Source organism: Scomber scombrus, chromosome 7 (genome assembly GCF_963691925.1).
Source record: "Scomber scombrus chromosome 7, fScoSco1.1, whole genome shotgun sequence".
Taxonomy (NCBI): Eukaryota; Metazoa; Chordata; class Actinopteri; order Scombriformes; family Scombridae; genus Scomber; species Scomber scombrus.
Genome location: NC_084976.1, coordinates 15,858,000 through 15,872,734, shown reverse-complemented (window position 1 = coordinate 15,872,734; position 14,735 = coordinate 15,858,000). Strand labels below are relative to the sequence as shown.

At 39.0% G+C, this 14,735-nt stretch overlaps 2 protein-coding genes across 2 annotated transcripts in view; both read right to left on the bottom strand.

Moving 5' to 3' along the window:
- The window catches only part of osbpl3b (oxysterol binding protein-like 3b), a 30,579-nt gene extending 26,824 nt beyond the window's left edge, over positions 1 to 3,755 (bottom strand). Inside the window, exon 1 of the mRNA XM_062422182.1 lies at positions 3,593 to 3,755. The gene's annotated coding sequence lies outside the window, so the exon portion shown is untranslated. The remainder of the gene's footprint in view (positions 1 to 3,592) is intronic.
- A 1,927-nt stretch (positions 3,756 to 5,682) lies between these two features.
- Positions 5,683 to 7,626, bottom strand: LOC133983419 (sperm-associated microtubule inner protein 4-like). The gene is made up of 5 exons (XM_062422493.1): positions 7,443 to 7,626; positions 7,257 to 7,345; positions 6,966 to 7,140; positions 6,703 to 6,791; positions 5,683 to 6,612 (listed from the first exon to the last, which is right to left on the bottom strand). The coding sequence occupies exons 1-5, from the start codon at positions 7,624 to 7,626 to the stop codon at positions 5,683 to 5,685; spliced, it is 1,467 nt and encodes a 488-aa protein (XP_062278477.1).
- Between the last annotated feature and the right edge of the window lie 7,109 nt (positions 7,627 to 14,735).

The window sequence follows — 14,735 nt, the reverse complement described above, 5'->3', positions numbered from 1 at the left end:
ACATCTGGTACCACAGACATTACCTGTATTATCCAGCCCTTTTGAAATTAAAAATCCGATGTCCAAAAATGTCTTGCAGTTGAATGACTTCAAGTCACAAGTGATTATAAATACCAGCTCTGGCCCCAGCACCAGCAATTAACAATGTCTGCTCTTGTCTGTGTCCTTTATCTAATTATGTCCATAAAGAGGCCTGCAACCAAACAAAGTGTTATTTTTGACTCAGAGTTGTCTTATGACCCTTGGGTGACCAAAGTGCTGCAGCCCTGCTTCACCCCACTGAGTCAGCATAGAAAGGTCGGGATAGAAAAGGTCGGCAATGCGCTCATCTCCTCCAGACTTGACTATTGCGATGCACTTTATTCTGGTATCAGCAGGTGTAACATCCAAAGACAAAACACTGCTGTCAGGCTTTTAAAATGTCCTAAGAGAAGTGACCACATTACACCAACCCTTGCTGCCTTTCACTGGTTAACTGTGAGTTTTAGAATTGTTTTTAAGATTTTACTGCTTGTTTTGAATGCCTTGAATGGTCAAACTCCTGCTTATATCTATCTGTCTAGCCTATCTGCTAACTCCCTATAAGCACTGCTTGAGATCCTATAGCACAGCCTTACTGATCGTCAAAAATCTCAACTCGCCCCTTAATGTGACCAGGCCTTATGCTTTAGATCTTATTTACTTGTATTATCTGTTTTTATTGTAACTTTGTTTGTTAAACATGCTATATAAAGTTAATAAAATTATTTTATGGTCCACAACTTCCATATTTTTAACACTGTCGCTGCTTTTGTTTTGGGCACAATCTCAAAAATATGATACTGCTAAGTACTGCTGTGAAAACAAGCAAGGATTCTGAACAGGCTAAAAGAAAATTGTTCCCATTAAGAAGAATTTGAACAAAGGGACACCTTGTGTATTGCTATAATGACAGAGCCCAAAATCCATCATTTTGATTAGGGATATCATGTAATTAATTAATAGATTGAGACAGATATAAATAGATAGATAGATGATAGATGTAAGATAGATGTAAACTTTATTGATCCCCTTGGGGAAATTTAGGGTCCAGCAGCTTCAATGATATGAATGTTCTTCAATGATAGAACAATTATGGAGAGAGTCTCACTTTGGGTACTTTTTCAAAATAGTTCATCAAACAAATTCCTTAGCTGATCAAGTATTTGTAATTGATAAAGAACAATATTGAGAAAATTAGACTGTCATTAAACTCTTCATTATAAAATTTATAAAGAGATAATAAAGAGGTAATTATGACCTTTACATGCCAATACCAACATTGGCCCAAATAGAAAAAAACGGGTGTAGATTAATTTAAAACATTACGTCAAGACTCGAAGCTGTACATTATTAAAGCACATCGGAGCTACCATCCTCAAAGATGGTGAACATTTTGAATTATTCAGTACACACCAAGGAAATGACCAGGGCTGTATAGAAGAATTCAGTAAAAACTCATGCGGTACGCTATTGTTTTTGAGCTAAAATGATCTGCTAGTGCCGCCCTCGTTAAAATTTCATGCTGATATCTGGCAGTCTCTAAGGTAGTTATGAAATCAGCTTTCTTCAGCCTCTCTGATGCCTGGAGGAGGCTGAAGACAAGAGTAGCAACCTGCCATTAGAAAACCACATCACTATAATGACATGGTCTGACAAACAGACTTCTGTAACAACAAGACAGTTACTCATGATTATACTTATTTATTAAAAATGTAAATGTAACAATATGAATGTTTTTTGTCCTTGCTGCTATGGCACAACCAGCTTCTGTTATTAAATATGAAATGTAGAAAGTAGAGACTTTTTCACTATTGCATGCCTAAAACCACATAAACCTGTTTCCATCTTAAGACTTGTGAATTATTCGCGTTAGGCTACTGTCTACGCAAAAAGGGGCAACACCTGCCACATGCAAGAGATTCTCAAAACAGCTGGTTTACTGGTCTTGTTAAGCTACTTCCTGCATTATTCACATGTTTTCAAGTGGATATCTAAAACTTTTTTTTTGTTCTTTTTGGTGTGGATACTGGAGCAATGCTAAAGATGTAATACAACTGTGTAGCATTTAATGCTTTGACTTAAAGTGACACATTCATTTCCACTACAGTACTGTGACTGATGTAGACATTTATTCAAGTATTCACCTTGACGCTAAGGGGTAAACTGAAATTACTGTGTAGGTGACCTCATGCAATGCAACGTAATGCTCCACTGCTGTTTTAAATACATGTCTTCCATGGACAAAGATGTTTTTCTTTCCTGCCTCTGCATTCCACAGATTCTATTGATTCTTCCCCCTCCCAGCGTCCCTGTGCCATACTGCAAACACTGATTTTTAGGAGTGATTGGAACAAAAAACCACAGTCCCCAATGAGCACAGCTGTGACAGTGATTTAAAAAAAAAAAGTAGAGGAGAAGTAGTCTCAGTATTTTACAAGCTGACTTTATTTATTTCATTATTTAGACATTTCAACCAGCAACCACTTCAGCAAAAAAGCTCCAGAGAGCGTAAAATTTATTGTGCAGACTATCTTTCTTTTGCCACTGCAGGATGCTGCATTTGTCCTTCACCTCTATATCAATCTGGGATTTGATATGCACACTATCCACCTCCTTTTTCTCCATGTCACGACAGTTTTACAGATCCTCTCAGTTACCCATTTTGAGCCTCACACACGTTCCAACAACAAACAGCACCTGAAAAGGCTGCTCTGTTGTACTATTGACACAACACCCAAAAGAGCTGAGCTGTATTCATGTGTAAGTCATGAAAGTACAGCTACCCTCTTTGTGAACCATATTTTACCAAACAAAGCAGCTTTGACTGGAAAGTTTTGGCACAAGCCCTATACTCAGTATGAGAAGCACTATAATTATGCTGGATTTACACAGAATTGTAATTATCAGGGAGTACACATTCAAATACTATTCATATTTTTTTCTAAGCACACCTGTCATCTATGAAATACAGTAAAATCATGTTTTTGCTCCTAATGTAGCACACAGTGTAAAAATGTGATCACTATCACAAACACCTACATCCACTCAGCATGAGAGAAGACCGCCACTCATAAAGGCCCATTATTCATACTTTTGGCTTGTGACTGGGTTATTGTGTGTTTATATAAACATAGACCTATGCCCCACAACTTGTCTTCACTCGTCTGGAGGAAGAAGAAGAGGGCTAAGAGTTACCATGGAGACTGAGAGGATCTATTAGTGTTTATCTTTTCTATCTTTTCAGATAGAAAAGATAAACTACATGGAGATAGACTGCTTGGAAAACCTTTCAGCGTTACAGAGTTTAATAAGGGGCCTTTAAAATGTAGTTTACTGTTGGACTGTTTCACTTTGAAGCTTATCAGGGGAGATTTTACAGCACTCTCTTTGACTGCTTTTAAATGTTTCAGTTATCCTGCTTCCAAGAACAAGAAAACATGTACAGCAATGAACTTTTTGATTATAAATACTTAAGCAAGCAGTTCCTCCTGTTTATTCACAGAGGGGCAGACAAGTCTTGAATGAACTATCTACTAAATTTGACTTAAAGTCAAAGAAATAGCGCACTCACCTTGACGGAGTTGCAGATGTTATTTCCAGGTGATACGGGTGGAGATCTCGAAAACAGTCGATCGGTGGACAAATGTTATACTTTATCTAGCCCAAAAGGAAGAACACAGGCAATGAAAAAATATTCAAATGATAACGTGAACCAAAGTGCCTCCCTACTCCAGTCTGACATGCACACACATGCAGCCGCTCTTGAAAAGCATCAGTTTGGTCTCCGCTGCACGGAGGAGGGCGGTCACGCGTGATTGACTGAAACAAACTCCAATGAAAATGTAGAATCGTCACCTGAAAGGGCGGAGTTTGCATCATTGACAACATCTTTTCCGTGACGTGTTTTGGAGGACCCCCAAAGCAAGGACAAACTGTGTGGAAAATCACTCATCACTTTAACATCATTTAATTAGATTAAATGTTAAGATACATGCATGTTAAGATCTGTATGATCGTGTCTTTTTGTAGATTAGGATTGGCATTTTTTTCTTTAAAATTCTGTTATTGTTGAATGTTAAAAATAACGTTAACATCACCAAAATTAGAAAAATATACATTCTCAGAAACAAAAGAAACAAGGGAGGATAATTATTGAGGATGATGACTGAATTGGTGCTTAAAATATGGATACACTGGCCCCTACTGGAAAAATAGCTGAATCACAGCTCTTCAGTCTTGCTCACTGCTAAATGAGAGAAACTGAACATCCAGTTTTTGATAAGCATACCATTAATGAATAAGGTTTGAAAATGTACAGGACCTTGAATGTGGCAGTTTCAACTTCTCAGAAGTGCAGGTTTGTTGCACATGCATACCAGCAAAAAAACAAAGATAAAAACAAACAAACCAACAACGAAATCTCATCTTGGCAGCCCTCAGGATTGCCTCCTTGGAAATAACCTTACAATTTGAGTTTGTGTACAATATTCAGCAGGAAAATTGCACTGATCCACTTTGCAGTGGGAGCCATTACCATTGGGTTTTTATCTTCTTGAAAGACTGAATATGAGGCTGTTATATCTCTCAAGGCTGCAGGCTTGGTCCTCAAGGACTTACTGTCACAAAAAACCTTTCATTGCAAGTCAGCCTGACTGCAACAGAATATGTGCAAAAAGGTATTTTTTTCTTTTACACTGGTGAGCTAGAAGGTTACTGCAGCACCTACAATACAGAGAGGCGAACTCCATAACACAGGCAACAGGTTACAGTAAAGACCAAAGTACTTTTCTGTGTAGAATTATGAATTTACTGCTGCATTGTGTACTATGGTGGCAGTCTGAAATCACAGGAGTGAGTTTTGAAGGGCTTTTTTCTTTTCTTTTCTGTCCTTACGATCAGCCTTATATAAGACCATTACTGTATAATACATCCCGAGCTTTAATGAATATCGCTAATTAAACGCCAAGAAGCAATATTAACAATGTTTGCAAATGTCTGTTTATTTAATTCTGAATCACTTCTGGCTCAATAAACAGTCTGCAAAATTGCTTTGATCTGAAAGAAATAATGAGTCACAGACTTAAGATCCAACTATTTTATTGCCAGCATATGAAAAATCTTACAGACACTGCAAATAGTTTGTTGTCAGGCCTTAATACTCTGTGTTTTGTGGCATCCAGCTTTCGATGGGGATATAAGCAAATTATAGCCTTAATAATTTAGATCTTAGAAGCATCTGGATATCTTTTTGTAAAATCTAACCAATAATATATACATAAAGTTGAAATTGAAATGCCAGAAATGTTATGGCATTAAAATGACTTTGAACACCATTTACCTGAATTTGTATGTACTGATTTATGTGGTTTCTCCATCTTTGAATATTTCGCTAGGTGATGAAATTTGCAAAAGCTTTTTTTATGCTCCACAAACTAAGATATATAATTAGGTGTCCAATATTCTGATCTGAAAATGGAAAAAAACACTAATATCAAACGACCCGATAGGACAGAGGTGTTCAGCTCCATTCAGGCTTGATTGCTTATTCTTGGTAGCATTATTAAGTATTCAAGAGTGGTTCAATTTCAGTTGCGTACAAGATTAAAATTATGTTGGCTTTTATTTGCTTCCATAGGATGTGAAATGTGCATGTTCATTAGCTTATCCATGGAGGTAGAAGCAGTTGATCCCATAGAAGTCATGTTTTTTCCCTGTGACTACATTGTCCCTCAGGTTGACAACAGCACGTGTGATGGAGCTGTTGAAGTTGCGATGGGCTTCTGACTTACTGAATGAATCTTGAAGGTCCAGACGACTGAGAGCCACAGTCCCAGCTCTTCTCACAGGGTTAATACTAGGCAGGACAGGAGGCCGTGGCATGATGCAGGGGTTACAGATACTGTGTGGCAGCTCATGGCCCTCTGGCAGTTTCCCCTGCTCTGAAGCTGCCCTTGATAATAACTCAGCATGTGATTCAATATCTGCCTGGTATATTATTACAGCTGGCTGACTAAGGCTAGATGGATTTCTTCCAACTTTGAAATACTTATTTTTGTTGCTTGATTCATCACACAGTTCAATTGAGATTTTCTCCCTTTTAACCTCTAACTCTCCCTGGGAAAGTGGGCGGTTGTGCAGGTCCAAGGGTTGCTCTGTGTGTGTGATCTGAGCAGTGTTAGCCTCTTGGCTGCTCTGTGACTTGGATGCTTGCATGAGACTTTCATCAAACTTGACTTTGCCTTTTTCTTGCTCCCTGCCCTGATATGCAGAGCTTTTGCTCTTAGCTTGTTGTTTGCGTAAGACCTCCTGGGAAAGCTCAGTGCTTGCTGCTTCTGTGGAGCCACTGTTATAATCTGACTGACTATGACCCATTTGGTTAGGATCTGGTGCTTCATTATGATTAGATGTGATCTCTTGTGCCCTCTGTTGGTTCATAGTTGCTGAAGCAGTGAATTGGTTCAGAGTTGGAGATGGATTTTGGAGTACAGTGGCAGCGGAGCCGCAAGTACTACTCGCCACATGGCATCCCTGTCTTCTTTTCCATTCTTCTCTTGGTTTAGAGAGAACAAACACAGGATAGGATCTTTCTCTCTGGAAAAACAGGAGCTCATTAAAGCAAGTGTAGTTTAATGCACCATATGGCACACTGTAAATATCATTGTACGTTATTCTTGGTTTTACCAGTGGTGCGGCATGTGAAGTCATCAAAGTTAGATCACTCATTTTTTCCTTGAAGTCATCTATCTTTAGAGGATTAGCTGGCCCCGACCCTTAAACATAAAACTTCAAATATCAAATATTACACACTAGTTTATTGATTATTGACTTTAAAATAAGGCATAAACTCCAGTCTTCTAAACACAGGCTTTCATTTTTTCGAGTGCCAAGTTGTACTCTGTCCTCATGCTCTTTCAGCTTTCTGCAGACATTTTAAAAGTGCTCACCTGTGTAGTGCATTTGATAAGAGGTGACCCAGTGTGTCCTCTCCAAATTTTTCAGCATGTTGCTTGTCCGCTCAGATAATGAGAAATTCCAGTCACGAAGTTTGGGGTTGGGCAGTACTATCTTTGGAGGAGTAGGGTAGAATACTTGACCATCACCTTTCAGTGGCTTTGTGTGCTAAGGACATTGGTGAATTTAGAAAATGATCAAAACAGTTGTTTGATGCATTGGTTAACTTCAGTGACAATGTGATGTGTAAATGTATTGTTAAATGAGAGTCACATCCAACTCACATTTAAGAAACCATGCTCTCCTGTCCATAAGACAGCTGTCTTCCTGGTTCTCTCGGGTGACTCCAAGATCTCATGCCTATATGGACCACCTGTATGTAGAGATAGATGATTTTGAAGACTTTTCAGAACCTATTTATTTTACTCTACCTTTTTATTTCTTTTTACCACAATATGTTGCCCTCCCACCTATAGCTTTGCTCCTCAGAGTGACATCTGGTGCAGCAGTCGGGATGAGGGGGTTGATGAAAGGTTGGGAGGCAACTCTGACTCCTTTGTCAGGGTCATCTGGCGAGTGGAAGGATGGGAACATTGCAAAGCGGGAGATGTGGGACGCATAAGGATGTTCTTTTGGAGTTGCAATCTTTATCATTTTCTCCCTGTTTAAAGATAATTGAATGAATTAAGTAGTTTAAGGCAGGCACAAATGGTAAATGGTAAATGGACTGTACTTATATAGCGCTTTTGTAGTCGTTATGACCACTCAAAGCGCTTTTACATTACATCTCATTCACCCATTCACACACATTCGTACACTGATGGCAGGGGCTACCACGCAGGGTGCCAACCTGCTCATCAGATGGAAACTAACCATTCATACACATTCATACACCGTTGGGACAGCAAAGGGAGCAATTTGGGGTTAAGTGTCTTGCCAAGGACACATCGACATGTAGACTGGAGGAGCCAGGATATTCGTAGTAGGGAGAAGAAATGTTTGTTCATGCATCTACTGGAAAGGTTAAAACACAAAGTACTCACACCATATTTATATCACTTGGTTTTGGTATGCTGAGAAAAAAACAAAAAAACATTTTATTCATTATGTATCACCATTTAGGAATATTTTTATAGGATTTTTGTTATAATAAATCAATGACTACCCACAGTTGGTCATTGAGACGAACTTTACTTTTTTTCCTGGCAGTATTGGTGAAATGTTGCTGACTGATAACATGCCTGTGAAGGTAAAATAGCTATCTATAATCAAGATACATTTAACGCATTTAAAAATTCTGCAACTGCGTTTTTCTTTCTCTACACTCACTCAGGCATGGTGGCTCCTCCATGACCACAATGATAATGGCCATTCAAATCAGCTGGGATGCTGAGGTTTAAGGATGAGATTTCCATCTGGCTGTTGGAGCACTGAGTCAGAATGCAGGAGGGTGAAGGAAAGTGGAAACCCTGAGGAGAGAAAAGTAAGGGCAAAAAAAACAACAACAGACAATTAAACCAAATCTGTGGTTAACTCTCGTCTTGCTTTAATGAATTTGGTTCTTTCCTCTCACGTTTTATCAGTGCAAATGTTGCTAATTCCCACCAATTCATCATGAATATTTTTCTTATTTGATAAAACCAAGCAGGAGATTAGATTTTTACAACCATTTCACTTCATAATGAGGAACAATCTTTCACACATCATGAATACACATAAAATACAGCCGTTTAGTTTGAGTCATAGTTTAGATCAAACTTTAACTGTAAATCGCCGAGTATATAAAATTAGGTTTCAAAATCATGAGTCCCATGCAGCCTTTGACAGCGAGGGTGAGCCTGGACAGAGAGGCAGAGGGTTGCTACACAGGGCGGCTCTCGCAGCTGTGCGACACGAGCAGGGGGCCATGGATATATCCTCTCGGTGCACCTGAGGGCTATTACACAAGTCTCATAGGTTCATCCTGGCTTAATCCGTTGCACGTTTGCCAAGCCAGGATGATGCAACTATGTCAAGCCAGGTCTAAGTAATTCAGATAAGTGCGCCTTCACGGCTTCCTTAAATAGACTATTCGATCGATCACAGGTTTACTGATGCAGACATGGAAAAAACGCGTGGCACACACTTATGTGCACAGCTGCCTCTTATGGAAACTTGTGAGGAGGTGAAACATAGCCTACGTTCGGTGTTCGTAATTACCATGCAAAGAGTTATTTGCCATTCTCACAATGAACAGTTGTACACTTTGCCTTAAAAGTGACAAGTGGAAGTTAATGTTACTCAGGAAATGTACCATATTTACCATAAAGACCAATTACAACACTTATCAACAATGCAAACATATACCTGCAGCTCTCTCTCTCTCTCTCTCTCTCTCTCTCTCTCTCTCTCTCTCTCTCTCTCTCTCTCTCTGTATGAATTAGAGAGTGTGGCCAAGGTGTTGAAGATGTGCGCCGATTTCTATAGCCCACCAAATCTGATAGAGCTGCAAGTAGTGCCTTTATCCAGATTTTCAGCATCTCTAACTGAATATAAGAATTGGCCTCTTCTGAAGAAACGTAGTGAAACACAGATTATCTGTGGATGGTGAGGGCTGAACACTATACGGTGCTGAATTTTGGGATCCAGCAGTCTGCACAGAAAGCTCTTCTTAGTAGGTTATTACAGCTTCATCATCCAGCACGCAAACATCTAACATCCAAACAATGGCACGCCTTTATGAAGAATAACACTCAATGAATGGGACGTGTTGCGCTCACTGACTTCATTGAATCCACCTTTGCTTCATCAACCGTTTCTAATAATCTAATCATCTAAAACAAACTGCAGTAATATTCATCAAACTTCTGACAGCAGTAACCACAGTCTTCATATGAACGATATGACAGTAAGCCTAACTAATAATGATTGACATGTAGTATGGTTTTATAATATGAATATAATATATATAATATAAAATATAATTGTTAGCTACAATTAAAATAGCCTAACTGAATGACAATGTATCTGCGGCATTTTAATGCAGGCTAATGAAAATGAGGCAGGATACATACAGAAAATCATGAAATAACTTTAAAAAACATTTATTTCCGACCAGAGTGACAGCTGACTGAACATATAAAACAGCAGGATTAATCAAGCCTGGTTGTTATCCTGGTCTGGAGCAGGGTAGCCACACAGAATAAATCTCCATGGTAACTTTTGTGTCTCTGCTTTCGTGCAACAAAGTCCCTTCGGATGGGCTTGAAATAACTCAGAAAATGGCATTGGTATGCTCGGTATTGCTAGGTATTGCTCTACTAACCTAGAATGTGTCCTAGTTTAGTACAGACCCTTCAGTCTGTCCAGAGAGTTTACATCTAACTCAGCAATGGTAAGGCGCTACAGGTTTATACAGTATTGGGGGAAGGGGCTGGGATCGGGGGTCATGCTAGTCACCATCTTTGTCATGGTGCAGTCATTATAGGCCCGCCCAAACAATAGTAATAACAGTTTTGGTCTAACTCCACAATTCAGTATTAACTGTTACAAGAAATCTCTAATTAGCATGTACACAGACTTTAATGAAATGTTTACAATATGTTGTTTTTAAATTTGTCACCCCAAAATTAGACAAGCTGATAGTTTTTTTCTCTGTGTACATTAAACATAAATGATCACAAAATACTCAAAATAGTGCATATGCAATTGTACAACAAAGAAATCATAAAATGTGACACTCACCTGGGCAGTGGTATGGAGGAAACTTCTATTGTGTGTTTTCCAGAGTGGGACAAATTTGCCATTTATGTCTTTTGTAACTGGCAAAAACTGAACCAGAAAAGTTTCTCTGGTTCAGTTACTGGTGCAGATCTGAGGAGACAGGTCTCTCTGGTAGATTAGAGGTGAAACATTGAAGGTTTTGTTGACTCTCTCCTCTTCGCTTGAGGTGACCAGTGAAGTGCATTTGGATTCCTGGGATAGCTAGTGTGACGGTGTAACACTAAACAATAGGATCTGCTTGAGTGACACTCAGTCCAGCCCAGCAGATATACAGCATGTGAGCAGAGGTGTGGTTTAAAAGGGCTATGTAAGATAAACTAAACACTTAAACAATAACACACATTTAATGAGGTAAAACCAGAAAAATATCACCTGTTTGAGAACCATTTTTGTCCATGTCATGTAGTCTTAAAGTGTTAACAATGATGTGCTGATAATTCATATGATATCAATATGTTTACTGGGGAATCACTGCACCGGATGCCCATCATCCAGTCATCGAGTGTAGATCTGATAATATTACACGTTCACAGTTTGATGAACTCACATAACTAAGCATGTGGTGGAATGAAAATCAAGCCGACTCTGGCCAGTGCATGCCGACACCAGATACAAGCTGTGTGTGGGTGGTGTTTGGTTGCAGGAGTCATGTTTCATTGTCTCCTTTCCTATGCAACATAGAAACAGTTATACATCCAGGCCTCACGGCCTTAAACAGTGCAATAAAACAGTGCAATAAAGTCTCGGGGACCGTCTAGAAGACAATTTCCATCTGAGGATCATTTTGTTCTCATGTTGATTTGGAAATTGTGTGCTCATTTTGAAGAACATTTTCATCTGGGATTTAGCAGATGGTTAGATATGCGCTGTCCATGGTGCTGTGCTCTCTGCCACTACTTTTTGCTTATCTTTGATGAATAGGGGTAAATCATAGCTATCTGACTCAGATGAAAGTTACAGAATGATTAAGAGTAACCATAATGCAAAATGACAAGCCCCCACCCCGTTTATTGTTTTTTTGAGAGGCTGAGTATCAGGACTCTTCCGAAACCTTTTTATTTCAAAGGATCCGATTGAACTAATCCTCAGACCCTATTTGATAAGATTTTGTCCCAATTAAGAAACCCCATTTGAGAGGGCATTTATTAGTTATGTTTGAATTATTTATAACATATTTATACATCCCCTGCTGTGTCAGCCCTTAGTGAGTGAATAGCAAATGAAAATAATCCCTCATTTTACTGAGGGACCCGCAAAGCCTGAGGGTTCCCAATACACATTCGGGATCAATATGAAAACAACATTTCTGACATTAAAGCCCCTGAAAACTTTTAATTAAATACTATTTTTTATTTCACTATAACAGAAACTATTCCTGACTAAATAAGCAATAAACAAAAAAAACATATTAAGGTATTATTTATTAAGAGTTTACATTCAAACAATCAAATAATCTGCTCAGATGTGGTTGACAGTGACCAATAACAATCCATTCAAATGTATCAAATGATTCAGTTGTACTTAATTTTGAATCAGTGCACAAATGTATGTGACATCACCTTCAAACCAGTGAGAACATTTAAGACAAAACAAGAAACACAGAACAGCCACATTTAAACTTTGTCAGACAACTGTGTTCTTGTAGGATCCCATTAGTGTGAAACAGAGGTGAAACATGCATTACAATATATGATATGCTCTACATCCTTTTAAACCATCAGAAACCTGAAAACTGAATCTAACTACAAGTTTTCAATCAGTGCATAGACAAGACTTACAATCAATGCAGCTCGCTCTCCTTGGGCATGACATGGAGTGCTTTCCAAGCAGCAAACCTTGCCTTGTTTGTTGGCCCTCACAAGACCCATATTCTGCTTTTTAATTGGGATTCCCAAGAGACCTTGTCCAAAGTCTCAGCAAAACACCCAAGTCCTTTCAAGCAGCCTAAGCTAAGTCCACTAACCAATTACCCTGCTCTGGCCCAGCGGAACAGCTGCTCTCTGGATTACATTTCCTGCTGCTGCATTATAAATGTGCCACAGCCTGCAGTGATTTCCCTAATATTAAGATATTGTGTCGATGCAGGTTGAGGCTTAACCCCTACAGGGTTGAACACACACAATAGGAATTCAACTCAGTCTGTAGTTCCCATAGTTACTCATCAATAAACTCCTCGAAGACTCTGAGAAATTAATTCACCTCTTTCCTAACAGAAGCATGTAATATAAATTATTTTCTTCAATCATACTGAGGATAGCCAGCTTTGTCCCATGGTTAAATTAACTTCTGAGAGGCCCCCCGGGAGCAAAATTGAGCTTTGGGACCCTATAAACCCCAGAACCCCGAAACACTGCTTTAGATTTGCTGTGCATCAGTTAGTTTAGGGTAATCTGATTTATTACACATTCATTTAAAATTATTCACCATGTAAGCACAATATAAACCGGAATATTAAAGGTCAAAACACTGCTGGTTATTTGTCAGTGCCTTCCAAAAGGACAAACAAAAATGACCTCTCTAACCACAAAAAGGATTCATTAAGGAGTTTCCTAATCTTCTCTGGGTTAAAGTTTGGTTTAAGTGTTGTGGGCAAAAAACAGAATGCAAACACATCCACCTCCACCATATCTCGTGGGGGTCATATAGGCCCTGGGGCTCAAGCCTATACAGTAATGAGCTGGTAATCCAGCTTTACCTTGCTGGTACACTGTGAGCTTCCTGACAGAGTTTACGGAGACATTCATAATGTTTCTTTCATGTGAGAGCTCAGAATGAAAGAATAAAAGATGAACTGTACCTCAAAGCACACAGCCCTGGAAAAAATATTTAATTCATTTCATGTGTCAGAAAAACACATTTCACAACTACAGAGCTGCCGTCAGTGTGTGGGTGTTTGTATTGTACATGTGTGTACAGGAGGTGTGTTAGGGGGTGGGGTGGGAGGAAAAAAGGAACAATATTGTACTTTTGTAATCACAAGGCCACTGAGGTAACACACATGAGGTAACACATGTATACCACACATTAAACACACATTGAGCAAATCACTGTGTATTTATGATGGGAAATATCTTAATTAGATTCTATTGACATCGGAAGACATTGCAAGTGTCTTTTGGCAAAATAACAAAGCTTTGGTAAAATAACTCATTTCCTTGGGGTGCTATTTCTCTTTTTCTTTTTCTTTTTCCATCTATTCAGTCACATTCTGCTTGCCTGGAGCCAAGTGCCCTTGAGTTATTCACATAGCAAAACAGTCAGAGCTGCCTTCATACCTGAGAAGCCAAAAGTATCTATTTATCTATCTATCTATCTATCTATCTATCTATCTATCTATCTATCTATCTATCTATCTATCTATCTATCTATCTATCTATCTATCTATCTATCTATCTATCTATCTATCTATCTATCTATCTCTCTATCTATCTATCTATCTATCTATCTATCGAAGTGAACATATTCTCTCTTGGATTAAAATGTCCCCTTTCCACAAAGCAGTTATTCCTGTTGCTCTTAGTACATTCAAAAAACTGCCTTGCCTGCATGTTTTAAATGTAAATGAAACATCATATTCGTATTCGCTTGCCATTGGAGCCTTGCACAGAGGGACTCTGGTGGTACAGAATAAATAGAGCGAGTGAACAGCCTGCCCTGCAGTTTTCCCCCCCTCCAGTTTCTTGATATAATATACAGGCATCGTGTTTTTCTCCACCTCTGCATAGTATTTCCACAGAAATCCCCATGAGACGCAGCTCAGCCTCGTTTGACTGACAGCTGTAGCTCGTCTCTTAAGCAGTGCAGTCTCAAAAATTTGACCATTACTGCTCCCAGCTACTGTTTCAGGTAGCAGTGTGATGGACTGGCTCACATGGGGGATGAATGAATGAATGATCGTTTTGAGGGCACCACTGAGAAGCTCGGCCGCCTCATCTCGTCATCTACTCGTCTAACTCTTGTTCTCACACTTGAGTGTCTCATTTGATCATTGCAGCAGCATT

What these genes read in the sequence shown, in the direction of transcription:
- LOC133983419 (XM_062422493.1), bottom strand. Translation starts at nt 7,626, where the DNA reads ATGATAAAGATTGCAACTCCAAAAGAACATCCTTATGCGTCCCACATC. An exon ending in TCTGAGGAGCAAAGCTATAG is followed by an intron (nt 7,346 to 7,442) that starts GTGGGAGGGCAA and finishes CTCTACATACAG; the next exon opens with GTGGTCCATATAGGCATGAG. An exon ending in CTTCACATGCCGCACCACTG is followed by an intron (nt 6,613 to 6,702) that starts GTAAAACCAAGA and finishes CTGTTTTTCCAG; the next exon opens with AGAGAAAGATCCTATCCTGT.